This window comes from Numida meleagris, chromosome 6, assembly GCF_002078875.1.
Source record: "Numida meleagris isolate 19003 breed g44 Domestic line chromosome 6, NumMel1.0, whole genome shotgun sequence".
Lineage (NCBI taxonomy): Eukaryota > Metazoa > Chordata > Aves > Galliformes > Numididae > Numida > Numida meleagris.
This window is the reverse complement of record NC_034414.1, coordinates 6,596,825-6,621,399: the sequence shown is the minus strand read 5'-3', so window position 1 is coordinate 6,621,399 and position 24,575 is coordinate 6,596,825. Positions and strand designations below refer to the sequence as shown.

At 39.0% G+C, this 24,575-nt stretch overlaps 1 protein-coding gene across 1 annotated transcript in view; it reads right to left on the bottom strand.

Moving 5' to 3' along the window:
* The window catches only part of KIAA1549L (KIAA1549 like), a 66,148-nt gene that overhangs the window by 5,440 nt on the left and 36,133 nt on the right, over positions 1-24,575 (bottom strand). Inside the window, exons 13-19 of the mRNA XM_021403336.1 lie at positions 23,836-24,014; positions 22,010-22,227; positions 16,991-17,120; positions 12,175-12,522; positions 6,526-6,623; positions 5,203-5,348; positions 1,476-1,627 (exon numbers count right to left, since the gene is read on the bottom strand). Of these exons, the coding sequence (XP_021259011.1) occupies positions 1,476-1,627; positions 5,203-5,348; positions 6,526-6,623; positions 12,175-12,522; positions 16,991-17,120; positions 22,010-22,227; positions 23,836-24,014 (1,271 nt within the window). The remainder of the gene's footprint in view (positions 1-1,475; positions 1,628-5,202; positions 5,349-6,525; positions 6,624-12,174; positions 12,523-16,990; positions 17,121-22,009; positions 22,228-23,835; positions 24,015-24,575) is intronic.

The window sequence follows — 24,575 nt, the reverse complement described above, 5'->3', positions numbered from 1 at the left end:
GGGAAGGCAAATTCATTTCCTTTGAATTCTGTAACATCACAGTTAATTGTCAGACAGCTTCTCACCTCCCTATCCATCCCTCTATGTACGCAGCAGAAGGGAAGGTCCACTGGCACTATGTGCTCTTTTCACCTCCTTCCCTGAAGACAAGGACACCCACAAGAGGGTTACATTTCCCCTTCCAAAGGAACTGAGGGTCAGAGCCTTGTTTTTGAGTTTTGTCTGGTTTGTTCTCAGTCTTCACTTTTGACAGGTGACACCTGACTCATTTCATGGGACTGTAGCCAAGATGGAAAAAGAATATACAACAAACAAAACACTTTTCCTGTTGGTTTGTTTTTCTTCTGAATGAAAAAAGTTTTAATTGATGGTTCGGATACAAGCAGGCCTCTCAAATGTAAAGTGTCAATAGGATTGCAAACAAAAATAAGTTTTAAAAAGATGTCCTATGTTTCCATTCTGGAAAGGGAATCTGTATGACTTCACAAGGCCTCGGGTGGCAGAAGCACATGAACAGATACACTCAGCTCACATATGAATATCTTTTTTCTTGACAGTTCAGCCTACAAAGTCAGACTTGCATCCGAGAGTCAAATTGAATTCTTTTCCTCTTAGACATCAATAGCAGTAATGAAGATCTGGCACGAAATAGCTGTCCTCAGGAACATCTATATGACCTTTTTGCCTCTTGCTTAGTTGTTCCGAGGCAACTATTAGTTTCTGACTGCAGTTCACTAAAATATTCTGATCATGATCTACACAAAGAAATAGAATCCATCTCCGAGTTTGTTTAGCTGAATTGGTTCTACATAAACATTAGATGTAAGCTCAAGCAGCACTGTCAATCGTGCAGTTTTTTTCCTTAATAGCATTTAAGTGTCGAAAAAAAAAAAAAAGCCCTAAATGATAGAATTTGTTTCAGACATGATGAACTACTGCAATTCATTTTAGGATCTCAGTTTCATTTCTTTGAAATGCGGGTGTACTTCAGACTAAAAATTGGATCTGTCCAAGAGTAGGACCGTGCAATTAATTATTTAGCTTAAGATCTGTCACTCCCTGCAGAAAAGCTGTGCAGCAGGGCTGTGGCAGAGTTGGGAGCAGGGCTGTCTTCAGAGAAGTCTTCAGGATGGAAAGATGCTCCCCAGCTTCCAAGCAACACAAGGCCACTTTGAGAGACAGCATCACCTGCTACCTACCAAATATTTTATCTCTGTCTTAGGGAGAGAAAGTGGTATCTGACACACCATATTTGAATGGGTGCCAGCCTCTAACTTAGTGAATAATGTTTACAGGTTGTTGGATGGACAAATAAATATCTGCACCCTCTCTCATAGGTCCTCACTGCTAGAGATAATTCCCATTCAGTAAGAATCACTCTGTTCAGATTCTTTGCTCATGACCTGGCGTCACTGAAAACCACTCTTGTGCAAATCACAGAAAACGCACATAGTTAGAAAAACAAGGATACTTACTGAGTCTGCCCACTGTCCTGGTAATTCATTCTCTCCAGCATAGGGCATCCAGGCTTGGTTCCTGTACGCTGTGGGCGGTGTTGGGATAAAATAGCCTGTGAAGCCAGGTCGGTTTGCTGCTGGTATGGCAAATACTGCCGGTACTGTATTTCCTATTAAAAAATGAGATTATACACAATTAATAGCCAATATTTAAAGCTATAGATAAGAAGATATTAGTTATGAAGTATATGTACGTTCCCCCCCCCCCTTTTTTTTTTTCAGTAAGAATGTGATCACCATTGGTTGGATGTAAGGTTCCCAGCAGCTGACTACACATCTCTATAATGGTAGAAAATACTGGAGAAAATGAGATTTGCAGTTGTCCATATAGTGATGCACAACCTTTAGATAAAGGTATGAGGACTTATTCCTAAGTATTTGGATCCTCAAAATAAATGATTTCCTCTAAAACATTGAATCATCATGGAAAAAAAGCCTTATCTTCCTTTTACATTTGTTTCCCTGCATTCAATTTTTAACTACTGTTACCATGGGCTTCAGAGTATTGCATCTTTCTTTTCAACAGGAGGTTACAGAACATTCAGTTTATAGTTACACTATCCTAATATCTCCAGACACAAGGCCTACAAAACTGAGTGATACATTTAAAAGGCTGTAATCTCTACAACTCCATCATAAAATTTCAATGCTTCCATAAAGAATACCAAGGCTCTGCCTGCCCAATTTATTTCCCAGCAACAGCCTATGACTGGAATGAATTATGCACCTACCACTTACATAAATATTTCCAAGGAAACCTGCTGTCATAAAATCTGTTTTCCTATGTCTTGATCAAAATACATGCATAGGGATGTCCACGAAGTCTTTTGCTAGAATTCCATGATCTTACTCTATGTTAGGTGGGAGAAAACAGCTCTCCCAATACAAGGTTCAACCAGATCTCTGGATATGGTTATATCTGCTCGTTAACGTTGGGTTCAGTCCTCACAGAGATTCACAAGAGAAGGTAGTTCTTTCTGCTATTACTGAGATTACACACAGGGTATAATGAGGCTGTCTAAAAGACCACCATTTCCTCACATGCTTCCACTATTTTTTGAGAGAAGCCATAATGACTCCACCTATTTGCCAGATTTTGAATTAATTACAATTCGCTTGTCCAGTAAGACTTCCTTATAACTCCATGTATCCATCAAATTTAAAGTACTATCTTCTTGTCCAGTAAGACTTCTTTCCACTAGTGTCTCTTGACATAGAGATACAAATAGCAGCATTTCTATCGCTGGTACACTAAAGCCTCATTCCTAAACTGTGAGGGGGAGAAAGCTCTCTGTCATCCTTACCACGTAGCAAACAAAGTATGTGGACAGGATATTTTGAGTACTCAGCTATAATATATGGACACGTACTTTACTTTTAAGAGTTACGTAATATAACAAAAATAAATTATTTATGTGAGAGCAGAAGAGCTGGTAAACACAAAAACACAATAAAAAGACAACTGAGCATTTTCACTGAGGAGTGAGTTAGCAAGGCTAACTTGTCCAAAGTATTCTTCAGACTTGTACAGAGAAGAAAGTGCTGCTCCTGTGGATGACAAAAAGCTCCTCCTCACCAAAAAGCTCTTTTAATTTAACCTCAGCAAAATGAGCAGCTATACAAATTGAACACTCAAGAAGCTGAAGTACTATCTTACCCCTGTTCTTACTGCAAAATCATTATTTTAAAGCTGACGTTGATGAGCTGCAAGAGGGCAACATTTGGTCATTTCATGCCCAATCAGCACCTGCAGTAAAATTTTTCCATCTATTGATCCAATAAAAATTTATTTTCCAATTAGAACATTAGAAATCCTCATTTGTTACACTTGCAGGTTTCTCACAACTCTCTTCATCTTTCCCTGTATTACAGCCAGTTATACGATCTCTCCCACATGAACATTTCCTCCAGTGAGTTCTAGAATAATTCTGGCCAAATCCAGTGTACACATAGGTCACTTTGTCTCTTCTGAAATGCCGACGCTCTTCAGTGGCAGCACAACATACCTCTTTGTAACATACAGCAATAAAACCTCCTCATCACTGGTACCTACAGAAAGGTATATCACACAGAACACCACTGCAGTCACGACAAAAGCGTTCTTGGCAGTGTGGCACATTTTATAGTTTGAAATACTGCTACACGAAAGGGTGGCATCTGCTCCTTTTAGACTCATGTTACAGAAGGTACTGTGATAAAAGTGACAGTAGAATGGGTCCTTCAAACCTACTGTATTTAATTAATTGGCAACAGATTTGCATTTCCACAGTATCATTCTGAGTACATTTTGAATACAACACAGATAACTCTCTATTACTTCTAAGGAAGATAAAAATTATTTGCAGATTAACAGAGTCATGCCTAATGAATCTGCCATTTACAAAACTGAAATGACAGTGTACAATTTCTCTAATCTTGAAAGCTTTTTTCTATAGTTCTTCAAGAAACCATTTAGCCAATGAGAAGCTGTTTCCGGTCTTTTCCAAGCTAAGCGATACCATCAAAATGTATCAGATTAATTTCTGATGAAACTGGTCAACTCAGCAACAAAATTCTTATTAAAAGGACCAGAAATCCACAAGATCTCTAAAATGGAGAGCCAAGATAAGTGCTGTGCTCCAAACAGGAGGGCAGACTAGCTAACATGTTACCTTTTACTGCTTTTGAAGGTGATCTAACAGCCGTTCCCAGTCTCTGCGCTTTGGTTAGTATCAAGAAGCATTCTCAGAGCATGCAAACTGGACCTCTTTCAGATGAGAACACACTGGAGCATATACTCTAATGGGCTTTTAGTACATGGAGGACATGCGAGCGACTCCAAGCGTGTGTGGAGAAAGCAGAAATCCCGAAGTGCAGACAGTATTGATATCAGGTCTTCAGCGTCAACTGACATGCTTTACAGAGCCAGTCCCACTGATCTGTGCTACTGCTGATGTAAACATAGCCAGTACGTTGTAGTTTGATCCCAAGCAGAAGAGAAAATTGCTACTGAGGGTTAACTGAATTAAAAGAATCCAACAATTTCAAGCAATATCAGCCAAGAGTATTTTCTTCTGATTTAATGAAGGTAATGTGATTTTTATCAGAAAAACATCTGCATTTCTTACTGCTCTAGCCTTATGTTAACCCAGATCTCCACATTTGCTGGTGACAGCCCTTCTTTATGCAAGGCTGTAATGGTTTACACTTGTGACGTTTGCTGGTGTGCTCAGTCAGAGGTCTGACAGACAGCTGCCTCTTGCTGTTGAGCCCCATCAATACTGTAACTTGTGCTCTTGACAACCAATAGCCTCTGTATCAGCTAGGCATTCCCCCCCTACAATTTCCACTGGATTTTTTGTATATATGAACTCTTCTACTGGACTTTAGTAGCCCAGAGTCCTGACTAGTGAGCCAACAGAATGACATACTCGAATAAAGACCATCTGGGGAGTCTTACCTTCAGAAATAACCATTGCCTTCTCCTTTTGCAGGATGAGTAGTACCTTACAAAGTAGCTGCTTCAACATTTGCAAAGGGTCAATCCTTTATCTATCTCCTTCAATTGTACCAGGAAAAATATCTAATACCTTATTTCTCCAAAAAAATCACATGATTTTACTATACGTCATCAGCTCATTTATATGTAAAACAAACCACGCAGTTCTCAGAGTTGCAAGTTAGGTCTGCAGGTCTATTTTCTCACCTGAGTGAAAAGCTGATTGATCAAGTGGGCCAACAGACATTGGAGCTCTTGAACCAGGTGCATAAGATGCTGGATCATGATGCTGGGCCTGATCCACCCCACTGGATTCTGGTATTCTCACTTTGCTGCCAATATCTGACGTAGACCTGTGCATTAAACGATGGGAAAAAAAAAAGAAAGAAACATTTAACATCTTGACTGTTGGATGAGACTTAAAGCTATGTATGCATCTGTGAGCACTACAAGCCTGCTGAGATTAAGTTATCCAATTTTACTCTGGCATGACAGAAGTTTGGAAAATGTCTGAGAAATACTTATTTAACCTGGCCACTACTTCACTAAAGCATGTTGTTATGATTGCATAGAGCCTTTGCTTACTGCATCAAACAAATGCCTGTGATATGCAGTACAAAAACCAGAGCTTTACCATAGCTCATAAACACAAGATTATAGAAAACACAGAACAGGTGATCAGGTGTCATAAAATAGAAGTCTGCTATGGTCAGTAGTCTAAACTGCACATGGGAAGTTCTAGCATCTTCTGAAATGGTGTGTCCCAGCTGATTTATAGCTTTATTAATTAATAATGGTTATAAAACAGTACATCAAAAAGTGTCCGTTTTCTGGATATCTGGATGCAGTTAGCAGACACTCAGAAAAGTTTCCTTTGTTCTTCATACTCCACAGCAATTCTCAGTAGGTTTGCAGTGCCTTTCAATTACAGTTAGCACTAAGCAGTGTGCAACACCACAACACTGTAGGCTAAATTGGCTCATCCACCACAGAAACATGAAAATATCTTGAAATGCATTTTATGGAGTGCTTTACTCTGAGGATGAGATATTATACACTGAGCTAAGGCAACTGGGCTTTTGCACATAGCTGGCTTTGGAAATACCTGTTCGGTATCTGAAAGCTAGGTGAAAATCCCCCAACCCTGGATTCTGATAACTCATCTGAATCATGTTGCAAGTCCTTAGAATAGTGAAAAGCAGGGAGAATGAAGGTGCAAGCTATCTGCTGCATATCTGTTATATGATATTTCATTATGCACTGTGTGATTTGGAGTAATGCATGTTTTAAAAGAAAGCAGAGCCAGGCAAGGATTTGCTAATTTTATTGAAACAGATTAGCTAGTAGAAGAGAAAATCTGCTGTTATTTCTTTCCTCTTAATGCTAAAATGAAAATAAAAATAACGTTTCTAACTTCATAAGTGTTTATTAACAGGATGGCTTGCCTGCGCAACTTCAAGGTTTGTCTCAGTTCTTATGAAAACTGCGGTTTTTAGAGTTCATATTGAGAATAAAGTAAAATGTAAATACCTCCTGAGAGAGGCAACAGCCACAGGACCAGTTCTGGGAGGGACAGGAGGAGGAGGAGATCCCATGACCATCTCAGGAAGCTGAGAAAATCTATAAGCCTGTAGGAGAGAGAAATATTGTCTGAAACACCAAGAGATCCCCATTCAAATTAAAAAGTAAATAACCTCAAAAATCAAATACTCATTTCAAGTGCTGGCCAACTAGAAGTTGATAGATTGTGGCACACTAGTAATAAAATTTTATTTAGAGAACATACAAAGCTTGGGTGATTTTAGGATATGGAAGAAAACATGAACAAATGAGTTCACACAGCAAGAAAAAGTGTAATTAAAGCAGAACTTATTAAACTCTATCTTTGTGACACTTGTTACTTCGCTGGCTAAGTAGGTTTGCTATGATTACGTGAGATCCCACAGATACTTCGGCTCTACAAGAAAAATACCTTTGAATTTTCACTTCACAGAATCATAGAATCCTTAGAGTTGGAAGGAACTTTTAAAGGCCATCTAGTCCAACTCCAGGCTGCAATGAACAGGGACACCCACAGCTAGATCAGACTACTCAGAGCCTGATCCAGCCTGGCCTTGAAAGCCCCTAAGGATGGGGCAGTAAAGTATTTTAAAGATTCAGAGAACATTTTCAGAGCAACACCTGGTGAAATGGAACTACCTGTGAGCAATGCAAGTTTCAACTTTTTTTCAGCCTTGGAGAGATGAAAAGAAAACTCTTCACAAAAAAAAAAACAAAAAAAACCCAAGCTCTGTAGCTTTCTAAAGCAATAATAATTCAAATAATTTTGAAATAGGAAAGTAATTCAGAGGAGCACACAATTCAGCCCACTAACTCACCAAATGGAGCATCTTGCTTATAGCTATTCTGGCTTTCAACACTAATACACATGAAAGACAAGTAATTGTGTGTATGAAAGCTGTGGTGCAATGGAAATGGCCCGTAGGACAAAACATCCCTTCTAAATTCTTTGAAATGCTTTAAGTTAGAGGTCACAACTTCGCTAAATACGCTTAAAGGTAGAGGGATGGTATCAATCTCTACAATATTTCATTGACACCTCTATTCTACCCATTACGCTTTATTTATTGTTTATTATGCTTTTACTGACGACATTTCAGAGCAACACAAAGAGTAAGATCAGAAAGAGAGCAAAGTTGGGGGATGCTGTGCGGTATCAAGAAATAGACATTTTGACAAAAACTAGCACCTGAAGTCCAACAGCGAGGCTTTGACCTACAAGAGATGATTCTGCTTTAGTCAGAGACTCTCGCTCGGCAAACAGCAGAGAAAGCCAAAAACATGTTACCGTGGGATGAGTCACCCTCTTTCTCCTGCCTGCTGAAGGAGCCTACAGGATTTACACTATTAGCTCAGACTTAACACCTACATCTAGGTTTGAATTTGGCAATATAAATCCCACACTAAATTTCTAAAACCATTATCGTACAGTAATCACCTTTACATATCACACTTTTAGACAGTGTTCCATTATGCTTTTTCTCTGCTGCAAAACTGGAAATGATAACTTATCAAAAGCTGACTTTTAATGTCAGTGTAGCTAAGGGAAAGGCAATACAAACCAAGCATCTTTCTCCCACCTCTCATCCCCATCTCTTTTAAGGCAGGGTAGGGTCCCTCAAAGGCATGTCTTTGAAAATCATTTTTCCTTTCATGCCACCTATGATGTCTCTAAATATTCACTTTCACCACGCTACAATGTTATTTACAGTATTTCTATCTCTAGGTGGAAAAAACTGAAAATGCAATAGCACATTTCCTAGCCAGTGGTGGGAAATACTGATTTTGATTTTTAATGAAATAAATGTATAGAACAAACCAAATGCTATCTGCACCAAGGAAAGTCTAATTTACATTTCTCCTAATAGCACTGGACTTGAAATGGTCTGCAACGCCTCTTCTGCATCTAAAAAGCTGCTGACGCTGAACTCAGCGCTTCCTTCTGGCTCCATAATCCTTTCATCCTACATCTTGCTCTCAGCATACATTTGTACTAAGCATGAAACTATTTTTTTTTTTCCTATTTTAAAGGTACAGTATATGTTTCAGAGGGGTTGGTGACTCCAAATACTACTGAGTAACACAGGGATGACGGAGAGACACAAAGGCAGACTTGGGTTTTCTCTTGCGTACTAACGCATATGCTTTGAAATGTGGACATCAAAGGAGGCTTTTTAAGGTACCACGAAGAATGGTTCACAAAATTCCTGCAACTTGCACTGAAATTTTTTGAGGAAAAAAAAGATAAAGAAGAAAATCCAAAGCAGTTATTTTGCTGCTTACACAGGAGATGAACAATTTGGAATGAGTGGCACCGTGTTGCTAATGGCTGGGCAGAGGGAATCCTGTTTAAGTGAAAAATCCTATCAAAAGATTTGCTATGCCTCACCAAAGGACTGTCCACTCCAGTGGAGAGTGGTCAATCCTCACCTGTGCTGGGCTTGCACAGCCATCAAAACAGTTATGAGAGGGAACTCTAAACTTTCTAGACTTCCTATTGCACGTTATGCTGCAGTACTAGTCTTTTTCTACCTGCAACACAAATGGAAAAACAATGTTCAGAGACTATGAAGGCATGTCTGTTGGAGGTTTAGATGAGCAGTTAGGTACTAAGACCAACAATATTACAGAAGTAAAGCAACTTCACTGAAATTTTTACACAGCTGGAAAGCCAAACTAACTTACAAAAGAAACACACACAAACAAAAACATTAAAAAAGCAAAAACAAGCTAGCATATACAGCCATGTTGATTTCACAGGAAATTTGCCTAATTTTAGTCTTCAAAATGAAGGTGCTGAAGATGCTGTATTAGTTTTGCTTTTCTCCAAAAAAAAAAAAAACTCTCACAAAGAAGCATTCTGAAAGGATTCCAAATACTATTTTGTCCAAAAATGAGGACTTGTATATAACAGAGGCGACAACAATTCCTGATAAATAATCACATTTCAGATTGAGGACAGATTGCACAAGTACCAGACTACAGACCTCGCACTGCCCTTCCAGAAAGAAACATCAGTGAGTGAGCCTTTTTTTTGGCTAAAACACTGAATGTTTTAAAAGCAAACCAGTGAAGCAATAACTTCAGCTGAGCAGGAAACCTGTGGGAAAGCTCAGGATCAAGCTCTGTTACTTATCTTCCCAGAGCACTAAAGATGAGAAGTGATACCTGGCCTAGTCCTGCAAGAAAGAGATTTTTTCCCAGGTCATAGCTCTCTGCTCAACTCAACTACATGGATTTCCAAAGTGGTGACATGATCTGCCCCAGCACAGTACTGCAGAAGGTCTCAAAAGGAGAAAATGGAGAAAGAAGAAAGCTGCACGCTCTAGACACTAGAGACACACAGCCAGCTAATGGTAGGATTAGCCAGGAAGTTCACTGCAAAAAAAAAAAAAAAAAAAATTAAAGATCCATAATTTGGAGGGGAGAACTGAAGAAACCCAGTCCTGGAAAATGGATCTCATCCAATAAAAAGATATGAGACAAATTCACAGGAGCAGAGACACCAAGATGGAGATTTTTATGAAGATTTTTGTTGTTTTGCTTCAATCTCTTTACAATTTGTGCTCTATAAAGGTAGAGAATGGAAGCGTTAGAAATCTTACTCAGCACTTGTATCATCTATGAAACATCTCTGCAATAAGCGCTGGCTCAAGTGCACCCAAATTACTGGAAAGATTGTGCGATCTCCTAAAAGGTTTAGAGTGTGATGTACGGACTGTGAAGGCCCAAGTCTCAGAAAAGAGCGATGGGCTGAATATCTTTATACTTATATTGTACGTAGAGAGCCATAAATAAAGCCAGTGCCTGCATTTGTTCCATCTAAGCAGACAAATCATCTTTAGTTCAAATTTCCAAGTATAACAGACACCTTTGCAACACCAGCCACTGCACAGCTGCTCCATGGTCAGACCTGCTGCGCTCTGGCCCAAACAACTCCTAAGCACGTCCCTTTTCAGAATCTCCATCAGAATCAGAAACAGAGGTATCCTGGGCAGGCAATCAGGTGCTAAAACATTGACAGCAGCAATTCACGCATATTTTTCCTGCACACGTCACTCAGCACGTACATTTCAAGGGGGTGTTTCCAATTGAAATCCTCCTTCCCCATTTGAGAACAAATGAGTAAGCAGTTCAGTTAAAGTACAACTTCTATGTGGGAAACTGAACAGCAGAAAACTATGAATTAACAGCCTTTATCCAAACACCAGTAACCTGTGACTGTCCTATCCCATGGCAATCAATTAAAATATAAGTATCTTCAGGGAAGTGCTTAACGCTATCTTCAAACCCCCAGAAAGATAACACAGTGCTTTAAAGCCCAAAAACAAGCAGATGATTGAGTAGTCAGTCTTGAAAAGGAAACAGTGAAGCATTCACCAAAAAAGTATGGCAATTACATTTTCTTAAATCTCTCTCCATATAATGTTTTTCATTCCTTTTAAAAAGTCTTTCTCAAGTGTCAAAGTAATTTGAATAGTTATTAACTGTCTCTTGAGCTTCTAATCGAATTCTAGCCATAAAATCCAATTATATGCCATATATGAAGTTCATTGCAGTAGTTTCAAAGGGCCAAAAATATCCCTTCGCATGATTTAAAATAGCACCAGCATGAGGCAGGCAGTGCCACTGACTTTCACTTATGTTTGGAATAGTTCAGAAGCAGCATCCTCTACTGTACTTCTTATTGTCATGAGAAGAAGTCATGGTAATAGTTATTTTAAAGATAGGACACTTTTCAGCTTCATTCTCTTCTTCTAGGCGTTTTAGGGACTCAGTTTGAAATGCACTATTTCAAAACAAAACAGAAAAAATCATTTCTGACCCCAAAAAAAGCATTAAAAATGAACAACGTAAATTTAATACAGCTTTTTTTTTTTAAAATACTGTAATGGACAGATACAGTTTCAGAATACAGTATCTTAGAATTCAGACGTAGCTTGACCTACCAAGGATGCCCACAACACTACTGCTATTGCTGTCAATATATCTCCAAAATATTTATTATTTCTGTGAGATAAGGAATTGTTAGCTGCAACTTGAGGTTAGCAAGTAAAGCATTAAAGAGTGACTTACATAAGGTGAACCAAGAAACCTGTGGCACTGAACCGCCTCTTGAGTCCCATACCAATAGATATAACTGTAAGGCTGCCAATATCAGCCCACACTTCAGGTCATTCAGATTTTCTATTACACTTGCTTCCCTGGCTTGGGATGATGTACCTCGGTGGCGGAATTTGAGCACAAGTGCTGAATGTTTCATACCCAGCTGTTTTACAAAACCAGATTGCTTCCAAGTATGCACTCAGTGAACAGGAGACATGCAGACCTGTTCTTTATCTGTTAAACAGTCTGGAGCTTAGTGCAGCCTATTCTTTCAAGCAAAACATAGATAAGGTCACCTTGCTACTAAAATAGATTCTAAGAGTCTTCATGTGAGAGATGAGTATGTGTAAGGATATAGAAACACAGCCCACTGCCCAAACTTAATTACCGTAAGCACGGCTTTATGCTTGGTTTTAAGCATGAAAATGGGACTCCATCTTTAAAAAAAAAAATGCTCTCAGAGTAGAAATATCTTTATGATTCTACAGTATACTAAAGAGAAGTTTCACTTACTGGTCTTGGTAGACTGTATTGATACATTTCTGGTCTGTATGTGGGTACCCACTGCACACCCGCTCTAGGTCGGGTCATGGTACCAGGAGCGCTGGTCACCACCTCTGAGTAGGGCAAGTGTGGTGCGGAGCTGTAGGCCTCCTGCCTGCTCTGTCCTCCGTGGCCTGCAGAGGCCAGGCTGAAAGCCTCTTCCAAGAGCATATGCATCTGTTGTCGAACCTCATCAATGGAGGGCTGAGAGCTTAACGTTGAGGTCTCTGAGTGGCCTTTGGCCTGACGGGACCTGGTGTAGCTCCGAGGCTCAGTGACACGGTCAACATTTGTTTCTTCTATAATTTCAGGCTCAGTCTGTTGGATGGAGTAAAAGTATGTACACATAAAAGCTTTACAAGACAGCATTTCTGCTGCTTCACACAAAACATTATCGACACTGATATAACATACACAACGTCAGGACTCATTACAATATAGACACATGACAAGAATTTGAAAGAAATTATGTCATGCAGGCAAGGATAATAGCCAGGGACTCAGACTCTTTCACATCCTTCACTGTTTGCAGCAAAGGCTGTCAGAGACACTCTGTAGCATATTAAATTGTTAAGGATTCACTTAAAAACAATGAGAATTCATGTTCAAATTCTTTTCTTAGTTGTTGGTATCAATGGGAGTACAACTGTACCAGGAGTACAGATCCCTAAATGGTACCATTACTATGAAGGACTGCTTACAAGGGGCTGCTTGTTACAGCTACGTAGACTGAAGTTCTTCTGTTTACTCACATACATTAAGATTTCAAAAGATCTTAAGTTTAGGAGATCTCCTGAAATTCTCTAACGTCCCGCTGTGCCTCCCTGCAGGGAGCAAGGAGGTCGCCTCTTGGCCTCTTCCAAGCTGGGCAACCCCTGTGCCCTCAGCCTCTCTCCCAAGATACTCCTAGGGCCACTTCTAGGATAATAACTGCAACCAGAGAAAAGCCTCCGAAATCATACTGTCCAACTGGATGATTAATAGCTATACTTCTTCTATTTCGTTATAATTGTAAAAACATCAGTGAATGGAATCCCACAAGAGACCCACTAGTATCCAGTGTTGAAATAAATCAGGTTTTCTGCTACAATCCCTTGGTGAAGCCATTACAATTCTCTTTAATTCTGTCCAGTAAAAGAAAGTAATGTCTAAAGTAAATCATATGAATAACAGATACTTAATCATTGTAAACATTAAGCCAGCTTTGATTTGTCAATCTAAAAGGTGGCACAAAGATTTTGGAGGAGACTGGTGACAGCTACTTTTACTCAAGTTTTAAAATTTATTTCAGTTTATCGTATCACTTTCTAAAGCATGCTATTTTCCTCTTTTGTCAGTTGAAACACCTAAGTACTGTAAATAAACACTCCTACTGTTAACATTAACATTATACAAATCTGGATATTATTCAGACACAGTTATTATGTAATACTAGAATTATAGAAAAAAGGAAAAGCAGGTCCTGTACAGAGGCAGAGTTGATCCATTTCTGGCAGGACTCTGCTGCTGCAACTGTACCATGAAATCACTTTATCAGGTGAATCATGAACTTCTTCACATGAACATTAATCCAGAAGCTTTTTGAGGAGTTGCATTAATGCAACTGTATCCATAAAGTTTCATCAGTAAATTCTTTTGCATATTGATCACTTAGGCTTTTATAATGAGGTTGTTTTCTCCCTTTTACACCAAAAATCAACTATCAACTGTCAAAATCAACTATTTTCTGCCCTAGCATAAAGCTCATTAGCAGCTCAGAGGTTCTAGACTCTTCCATTACAGCATTTGCACTACTCGTAATTGTCTTTGGAGATGTTAGAAGTAATAAATATGTTAATAACGTTTCCTTCATCTCCTTTTTAGGTGAAGGTGACCATACCCAAACCCTGGTTGGATTTGTTAAAGATGGGTAATCTTCGATAATAACCCACAGATAAGAAGGTGTTATAAAGCTAAACACTATACTCAGTACAAACAGTAGGATGCACGAAAAGCTACACATTCTAGACAGCCAGGTAGGTGATTATTGACCTTATATTCTGATTGCTATTGGAAATTAAATATTTTAGATAATCATGACTGAAATAGACATTTGCATGTGAGGGAAATTATTTACAACATAGTAAATAAAAAAAAATGTTAGTATGGAGTGACAGATTTTCGAGCTCTTACTTTCCTACTTATAGAGCAAGGCAAAATAAGGCAGATCACAAACTCTTGTGATTTTTCTTTGTGTGTACCAACCTACTAGTTCTTAATCTTTCTTCAAGGTTCTCAGGAAACAATCTATTTTCTTTAAAATAACAAAAACTCCCACATAACCACCACCATTTGTCATGGTTGGGAAGATGAAACACCACATAATCTGGGCACACTGATAACAGATCAAAAAAAAAAAGCTGTTCATTATTCTGCAAACATGTCATGACTTGAAGATAACACAGAGTATCTGCTTCATGAATTTCATCATTTGGAACAGCTTACAAAACGCCATTTTCATGCGAAGTTGGCGGAACCTGCTGCTAAATCATGTAGTAGAAGGAGAAGGGTAGAAGGGGTCTGAGAAGAGTGGATCCTTTAGAACAGCAAAGCAGATGTCAAAATGCCGTACAAGATGCCATTAGGTAAAAAAGAAAAGGGCACAAGGTTCAGCATACAAAGCAGCCCTAATTCATAAACACATTACAGCATTACTGAGCTTTTTAACACCTTTTCTCAACAGACTATCACATGAACTTAACAGCTAAAGAAACTAATCCAATAAAATAATTCTTTTGGGCCAATACCTCAGCTCTAAGTGTCTGAAGTACTTACACCCGTCTCCAGAGCTCAGATTTACAGGGGTGTTTTGATGCACCACTGCGGGATCAACATGGATTCCAGGCACTAATACAGATTTAAGCGCCAGCCCGTGCCTGGGAGACCAAGCCTGTCAGAGGCTTGGCACAGCACCAAGGCAGCTCAAACAGGAGGGAGGGAGATCAGCCCACGCTGCAAGCAGAGGCTGGAGAACTAGATTTCAACATCCTGTTCCATTTTCCCATGGCATTTTTCTGCTTTCAGACAGAAAAATACTTCCACTGTTAGAAGAGGTGCACTGCAGTGAATCTGCAGCACATCAGTCAAAGAGAATTTTATGTAACTTATCAGCAAAAAAAGACTATGCCAGGGATGATTCTCTCTGCCACAGTGCAAAAAGAAAAGGAAAACGTACGTGAGACATGCTGATGTCAGAGATTGTTAACTATGCTTAGGAGTCTGCAAAAGCTCATTACACCACTTTCAGGGCTTTTAAAAAAATTTTCCTGGAAATCTGTTTTATCCATGATGAACACACACAACATAGTCAAATATATTTTCAAAAACTTTGGATACATATTATGGTACGGTCATCTTGAACTACTGGCAGGGGGCCACGTGTGCTGCTAGAATGCTTTTAACACTCATTTCAGAACAACTTTACCTATGAGAAGCTACTTATTCGTATAATTTAGAAATCCCATGCTCTTCTTGAAGCACCTGATTTTCAGGATACAGAGGAAAGCCCAGCTTGATGATAAATTATTAAGAAAGGCAACACATAAGCAGGGTGAACAAAAGCCTTTCTTCTTGCAAAATGTAGTCTGTTCTAAGTGCAACAGGGTTTCTTTTCATTTCTCATTTTTTTCTTTTTTTCTTCTTTTTTTTTTTGCAGGTTCGGGCAATGTATTCTAATGCCTCAGAAAGCAGTGAGGCAGTCATTCCAATTACATAGCACAGTCTGACTCATACAATCTGATGGAAAGTGTCAACATGCAGGAAATCACTTCCAAAATTCAAAATCTGGCTTTCAAAACCACTATCTGCCCCAATGAATTCTGTAAAAGACTTAAACTTTCCTGAACACATTCCTTGACCTTGGTAAATTCCTTCACCTTCTTGCTAAAAGATACATCCCTGCCAGCTGAGTTCACAATTAAGCCTCACACAAAATTCTTGTTTAGAGGATGAAGAATCACCAGATTTACTTTCTCATTTTCCAGAAATGCTTAGAGCTTCTATAGGAATTGATCTTCAGGGATGGCTGAGCTGCAGCTTTTCGTATATGCGATGAATTGAAAAACCTGACTTTACCTTAGAATATGGGCTTTTTTCATCTTCAGTTTGGGTGCACGCTGTGTCAACTTAGACCCAATGTATGTTCACATTGCACGAAACAGCTACTCTAGCCTTATGCTGGCTGCGTGAGTTCCTCGGACCATAAACCAGTGGAGAAACTACTCTGCCTGGTTTTAATATTTAAATATTCAAAATTCTCCCAGTTCTGACATAGTAAGAGGAGAACAAGAATGGGGCCCTATTTCCTAGGGGTTTTCCACAAACCACTGACATCTGGACTTCAGTGCAATTCCTAGAAGTTGGTTGTCCATTCTTCTGAATCAAGAGAGCAGCATAAGGGGTAAAGAAAAAATAGGATTTTAATTACATTGAAAAGATATTGGTATCCTGTAAGCAGCTGCATACTTCCAAGAACTATCTAAATTCGGAAATCAATACTTTTGTAACAAACGAGTTTCAAGAACATTTTGTTTCATTTCAGACAACAAAATGATGTAAAGCTATAAGGTACGTGCGACTGTGCTCAGAATATCCTGAGCGTCTCTCAGGATTCTGAGTGCACATGACATACTGTAACATCAAGTACCCAAGAACACTCCGGCTTGCAGCTTATCATCAGTTTTCCGTTTTCAGGAATAGGTTAAGACCTGGCTGAGCAAATTTCAGAGGATATACCTGATAAACTTACATCATATCCACTGTTACGGATTCCACGCCTGGGTCTTTCTCGAGTCACTAGAAGATCCATCTCCGTTTCTCCTGGGCTAGGACTGTTCAAAGACTGCCGGCTTCTGTATATCGAGTTCTTCATATGTTGCCTATAAAACATCAAACAAGAAAAGGGTAAAATGAAAAAAATATAAAGGAAAAAAATATTTTATCATCTTAAGTTTCATAAAAATGTCACTTTATTACAGAATGTATATGGAACTCCTGGAAATCAGTTGCATTATAAAGAGATTGTAAAATTTTGTTTACTGGTAAAGAAAGTAAAATTAAGATATGAGCATCATATGGCAGAGTTGCAGATGAAATATGTTCCTAGAAAATATCAGAATCCTTTTAGCATTAGCTGGTATAACTTAAATTTTAAAAAACAAATTAAGTAGGTGCTATTCCTAAAAATAGTAGCAGCTTCCACACACTCAGATGGGGAGCAGAGATTTTGGTCACAAATTCTGAGTAGGGAGAAAGAAGTAGAACAAGGCTCCATTGAAACAAACACTCAGCAAAGCGTGTGAGAACAGAGACAGGAGTGGGAGGGAACTGTTTGCAAGATGTTGTTTTTAAATGACCGGTTTTGTAACTGGCCACAACTTTTCCAATGTAATCCCAACTCTGTGGGATTAAACCTCTTCACGCACAGCTCTAAGACATCCCCAGGCACTGAGTTTCACTATCTTGAGCTCAGAAGCAAGAGGAACAAATATATTAACTAGAAAGATCACAGAATGGCTTATTTTGAAAGAGACCCGAAGACCATCTAGTTCCAACCCCCCTGCCATGGGCAGAATTGCCACTCACCAGATCAGGCTGCTCGGGGCCCCATCCAACCTGGCCTTGAATACCTCCAGGGATGGGGCATCCACAACCTCTCTTGGCAACCTGATCCAGTGTTTCACCACCCTCCGCGTAAAAAATTTCTTCCTAACACCTAACCTAAATCTCCCCTCTTTCAGTTTAAAGCCATTTCCCCTTGTCCTATCACTCTCAGACCATGTAAAAAGTCCCCCCTCCTGCTTGTAAGCTCCCTTCAAGTACTGGAAACCCACAATGAGGTCTTCCTGGACACTTCTCCCTTCTGAAGGAGCCCAACTCTCTCAATCTGCCTTCATAAGAGAGGTGCTCCAGCCCTCCGATCATCTCTGTGGCCCTCCTCTGGACCTGCTCCAACAGCTCCAAATATATCTTGTTCTGAGAGCCCCAGGCCTGGACACAGTATTCCAAATGAGTTTTACAAGGGCAGAGTAGAGGGAGACAATCCCCTCCCTCTCCCTGCTGGTCACCCCCTCTTTTTAATGCAGCCCAGAATGCAGTGGCCTTCTGGTCTAGCTGTATGCTAAGGATAGCATATAACTCAACACTTTGAATATTCTGTAGTTTGTCTGACATAATCATTTCTTTCTTTACTATTGATTATAAAAAATAAAAATAATAAAATTAACAATGTTTCATAAGATACAGAAAATAAATACTTAGTAATAGTTGCCAAATTGGAAGTTTCATCAAAGCTGTGTCTTTTAAGGCGTCTTATAGCGTATGCGGACATTAATTTTCTTGCACATATCACGGACACTCCTCCCATCACAGTTCAAATGTCATTTTCATTAATTAACACAATACTAATAATGTTGTTAAAACATAAAACATAAAAACATAATAACCTAATAATGTTGTTAAATATATCAAGTTATATTTGTCTGATCATGTTCTTTTTTCTGCTTTGGGCAATTGTACCATTGTACCACTCCAAAATACTAAGAGAGTAGATGAGGTCATCCAACACGTCTCTATTGCTTCTATAGTACAGGGACCTGATGATGTTCGTAATGAAGTAGCAGACCTTACAATATTCTGCGTGATCTCATGCCTTCTTTCCCTGTTTTCAATGCAAGAGTTACCCTAGTTTTCTCAAAGAGACCCACGAAGGCTTGCTTACACCAAAATACTTGTTTTGTATCATAAGCTGCATTCTCATCACAAACTGGGACCACTAGCCCAGCCTCAGTCACTGTGTTCAACAGATAACAACAAGATATGACAAAGGTGTAACAGCACAGATTTTGGAGTAGTGGACTTCTTCAGTGTCTGTGCTCACGTCAGACGGACAACTACCCATACTCATCAGGAGATCATGTGCCTTCTTTTGGAACTGAAAGCTAACAGTTCCCACCTAACCCTCACAGATTTGACTGCAAACATACTAATAATTCATTTTCCCAAGCTTGTACTGCCTGAGTAAAAAATAAAGAAAAATTAAAAACTGCTACGTTTACAGAGATTTTAGTGACCAGCTCTTAGAAATTCTCTGGGGCATCTTGGAGGTAAAAGCCTTGAGGTTGAGGCCAACAGGCTGAAAAAGGGTTTCAAAAGATCCAGAGAGACTGACATTCACATGAATCAGGAAGGATAAAGCATAGGACAAAAAAAGAAAAAAACAACAGTGACCAAATTTCATACTTATCATTAAACTAATTGTCAGATCTGATTTACTTTTTACGTTTCTACATTAAAGGTCTCAAATTCCAAACAAGATTTATGATAGGTCCGTTAACACTTGGTTGACGCAGTCGTGATGTATCTTCTAAGGGATTCAAATACACAGCTCTAACACATGCAGATTCTTGACCTGATTACAAACTATTAAGGAAAAACTCAGAATAGGAGGTATAATCAGAAACCTCTTTAAAAAAATGCCTCAAGACTGCCAATTAGCTCATTTACGAAAGTTTTACTAATGAGAAAGGAGGTATGAACAGTAACAACCGGCATTCAAATGGGTTAGCAAATGCCTTCTGGGAACACAACAAACATTTTATGACATGAATTTTATGGTACAGAAAACTCAAAGGAACCAAGAGCACAAAAATGTTTGTTCTTGAGCAAATCAAACTATTAAATGGTGATGTTTTGTAAATCATTTTTCTACAGCATTTCAAACAAAACCAAATTGCAAAGGTGATCCTGAATAATGCCATCAGCTGCATCTACCTTATCTCATACTTCGGAAATGCTATAACAACATGATTTAAGTCAGTGGAATATACACAAAACAAAAAAGTGAAACAGACTTTTTCCCTAGAAATTTTGAGATCCTTGACTAACTTCTAAACAATATTTTTAAAAAAAATAGAAAATACATTAAAATAGAAGTTAATTGCTGCGATAATAATGATACAAACAATTACACAAAGCAGAAAACACTGCAAATTGAATATTTCCATTTCACCCTAACCTAGATTACTTTAAAAGGATTTTTATTTCATTACTGAAACAGAATTGTATTGATTCATTTAGCAATAATTCAAACCACATTAACTTGAAGTTTTATTCAAGGTTTTCTTCTAGAAGAAGTATGTTGTTTTAGTTATCGTTCCTTTACTTAAAAACTGAAGACAATAATGCTGTGACGTGTGTGGTAGCACATCCAATTAAGCTCCAGGGCTCTGCGTGTCAGTTTCAATACAGACTTCAGAACACATTTGTTTGCAAAAAGTTATTAAACATCTCCAACATCCATAATGTTCTCAAAATGCTTAGCATCTTTACAGAAAAATGTGTCATAAATGGTTCTTCTCTCTCCCCATGTAAGGACACAGACTATATATTCAATGAGCAAATCCAGCCTTTTATGGTTCAGCCACAGAAGGGAATCATTCCTCTACAGTAGTACACCTGCCTTAGAGCGGTTTCTATCACGCCAGTGATCATTATCTCACAGAGACTATGACAGATTTACACAGTGCATTAGAAAGCACACGGGGGAAAAAAATATGTTTGGGAACCTTTCAGCACATTGGCACATGAACAAGCAAGCATTAGGATATTTAACAAAGAGCAGACGGTTAGCATTAGAACTTCATGTGCAGTAATTTTATCATTTCCTACGTGCCACATGACATAGCATAAACATCCAAAGTAATGCCTCAGTCAGTCACTAAATGCGCACCACAGCCATATCAAAATTTTTATTTCATTCATATCCTCATGACAGATAGCAGACAGAGCACAACTCCTGTGTGCTAGGGATTCAGTGTCTTAACTTCCCATTGCCTTTGAAGCAACTTATTCCTTACTCACTAGAAAACAGCACAAGAAATTGATGCCCTACGCACTTCCGTGGAGGTATAATATAAGATATAAAAATGTAAGAGCAAATACGCTCTTTAATAAGCCTTCTCCTCTTACATTTTCACCACCCCCAAGAAGGAGGCAACTGAATGCTGCGCCATTCCTCCATTGGGCCACACTGGCTAGGACTGGTGCATCTCCTCTTCTGAATGCATCAGCCTTTGTTTCAGGGAGCACCAGCACCAGAGCAGGTTCATCCACCTACTCAGGCAGAGTTAGTATTTATCCTGCCGTCTCATTTCTAAAGCAGGGAGACCAATAACAGTGGTATGTCATTTTCAAAGGACAACGAAGCATTTATCAAACTACAGTATTGTTATACCACATGCCAGCTTCATGTTACTGGTAATTCATCTGAATTAATTATGACTTTCTCTGTTGAGAACACAGAAGGTACACGCACATCCTTGCAGATATTTGGCAGGATTTACTGAATATGCGGGCAATGTAATGGCTGCATTCCCTTATGCCTACCGCTATAGTTACATTCAGATAAAGATAGTGCCAAAATAATAACACCACCTAACTTTGGAAAATAATTCAGATGATAACTTTCTGGCTCAGGTCTACTCTTCATGTTGCCAAAATAATTAAAACCACTTTTTCTATTTACTTGTAACAGTCCCTTCCCTTTTTTTTTTTTTTTGCCTTTCCATTTACTTCTTTTTAACCACATGCCAGTTTGATCAGATTACATGCTTTCATAAATAATCACAGGCTATATCGATTTTCTCCATGAAGTAGGAAGAATTGAGCAGCAAACAGTTGCCTCCTTAAGAACAGACCTTCTGATTCCTTAAAACCCCTGGACAGCAAGTTACCTCCCAGAGGAAGAACTGCATACAAAAAGTCTCACCTGCTCTTAGGCTCAGCAAATGGAGATGATACATCTGGATCAGGATCCAAAATGTGGTCAATTTCTTTCTGGTTTTTCTCATACATCCTTTTTCTGTCTGTCAGCCCCTTGCTGTTGTCAACCTGTGGGAAATCATAGTACCCCTTCCTCTTGGCTTTCAAACGCAGCTTGTTGCGGTAATGTTCTATATCGGACTTCTGCTTCAAAGCCTTGTTCACCTAAAAGGCAAAAAGACGTTTAAAGGACGGTGCTGGGCTGACTGCTTCCAAACAGTACGGTTAGAGTGTGTTTGATGCGCTTCATGTGTCATTTTACAGAGTGCTTTCTGTACCACACCACGCCATCTGTAAGCAGCGAGGAACTGCAAGTGAACAGAGTTGCTGCATTTTTTATGGCTTGGCAGATGGTTAAATAATTTTAGCCTAAAATCTATGTACCATCTAAACAGTGACTCAGATACACCCACTGAAGAAAAACACTGATTATGTTAGTCAGTTGCCATGACCCAAAGCAGCACTTGCTTTTGGGGATGCTGGGGAGAACTCACAAATGAAAATCGCTATAGGGTCCAGGAAGTACTGAGCCATCACCTCTGGTGAAACAAAACCACAAATAAGTCATTGCTGATGGCTGGGGAAGTATTTTGGTGAGATGTCATCATAGGCTCTTGTATGGTTATCTGAGAAATTTGTTCTTGGTCCCAAGCAGAAATACAAACCTAAAAGAAAAGGGTTTTTGGTCTGACCTGGTGCAGTTCACGTTCCTATGGACACTCCTAAGTATTAAGAACATTTATCTCCTGCTTCATATTGTTGGCTACAAGAAAACAAGTGATTTGCTCATTTCAGAGTCAAATTCTACAATCTTCTCACAATTTCCAGGAACGTATGTACAGAGGAGTGCACAGAATTAGGAATGTCATCCTACTGACTTTCTCTTAGAGAAAATAAACGTCAAATTCTAAATACGCCTTTCTCTGTGTTTAGAAACTATGTGGCACATCAGGGCTTAAAATACGAGCATGAAATGGAGCATGACACACTGCACTAATCCAGGCCCACATGGGAAAGCCATGACACGGTCTTATACTGTGTTTCTGGTGGCAGCACACAGTGGTGGTTTTAGAACAGCAGCAAGGAGATGCCGGCTGATCTTTGAACAACTGTTGCAGTGCAAGTTTGCAAACAAGAAACCTCTCCGGCTCATCCATCCTGTTTAAGAATTATATAAAAATCTCAATTGTTTCTAAAAGGATCATTCAGAAAGACCTACATATAAATCTGAACATACAAGTACTGGAGTCAGAGCATGGTTTTTAGTCACCGTCTTCATCTTTACCATCCCACCTTGTTCCCAGGAAGCAATTGTGCCCTCTGTGCACAGGCTGGAGTGCAGACCAAGCAAAGCCACGGTCCTGCTCTACACTTTCTCACTTCGAATGTGATGTACTACTCAGTATAGAAAGGTTAGATTAGAACCCAGATGATCTAATATTTCCAAGTTCACCTACAGAATTCACATGGATAAATATCTCGATCTTCTCTCTGCCTTTATTACTCATTCTCTTAAAATGAATATGATAAAACAGAAGTACATTGAGAAGGTAACAATACAGAATGTTGCCTCTTCCAAGGTCACATGTATTCACAGAGGCAATACAAAAAAAGATTTAAGTTCTGTGACCTCAAAGCCCACAGTGTCACTAGGGCTTGATACAGCATCAGAGAGAAAAGGTCCTACAACTCCCAACTCTAAAAGGCTTAAGATTGTGCCACCTTGGGACATAGCCAAGGAAATAGCTACAGACATTATTAGATGGTCCTTACCTCTCCATTAATGACAGCAGACTCCTGACTCCGATCTGACGCAGCATGAACAGCAGGTAGTGCCACAGGTTTGATAGCTATCAGCTGTACAGATCCAGAAGAGGTGTCAAAGGGGTCAATAGCAGATTTGGCAATGTTATCAAAGAGAATGCCTCCTTCCTCTTCATCGCTGATGGGCACTAAAGCACATCAAACATTCAGCATAAAGAGATATTTTTACTGCATGTTAAAGGTAAAATTCAGTGAGTGCATGCTTAGGGTTAATAACGTGCTTGGTACGCTTCAAGAGTGGATCTGGGAGACTATTACGCTGGAAAAAATCCCATTTGATTATAGATAGCATTATGCATTCCAAGGATTATATAGCACTCCCCCAAAAAGTTGGTTTCCAACATGCACTAATAAGATGAAAAAAAAGGGAAGAATGGCAGAGAAAATTTTATGAAAATAGCAATTAAAGTACATGTTTTCTTACATTTCACATGGAAAAGATGTTACACGAACACACACGGGAGCCTCCACGTGCTAAGGCATGTGTAGCTACTCCTGATCTAAACAGATGTTTATTTTTCAGTGTCTTACAACATAAAAGCATGATGTTCTCAAAATCTGCTGATTTCAGCAAAAAAATAAATCTACTGATGTTTGAAAGAGCTATTAGTTTTAAAAACGTCATTTGTTAAAATGGAAACATTAATATTGTGTTAAAACATGCTTAAGAAACTAAGAGCATCCAAGTA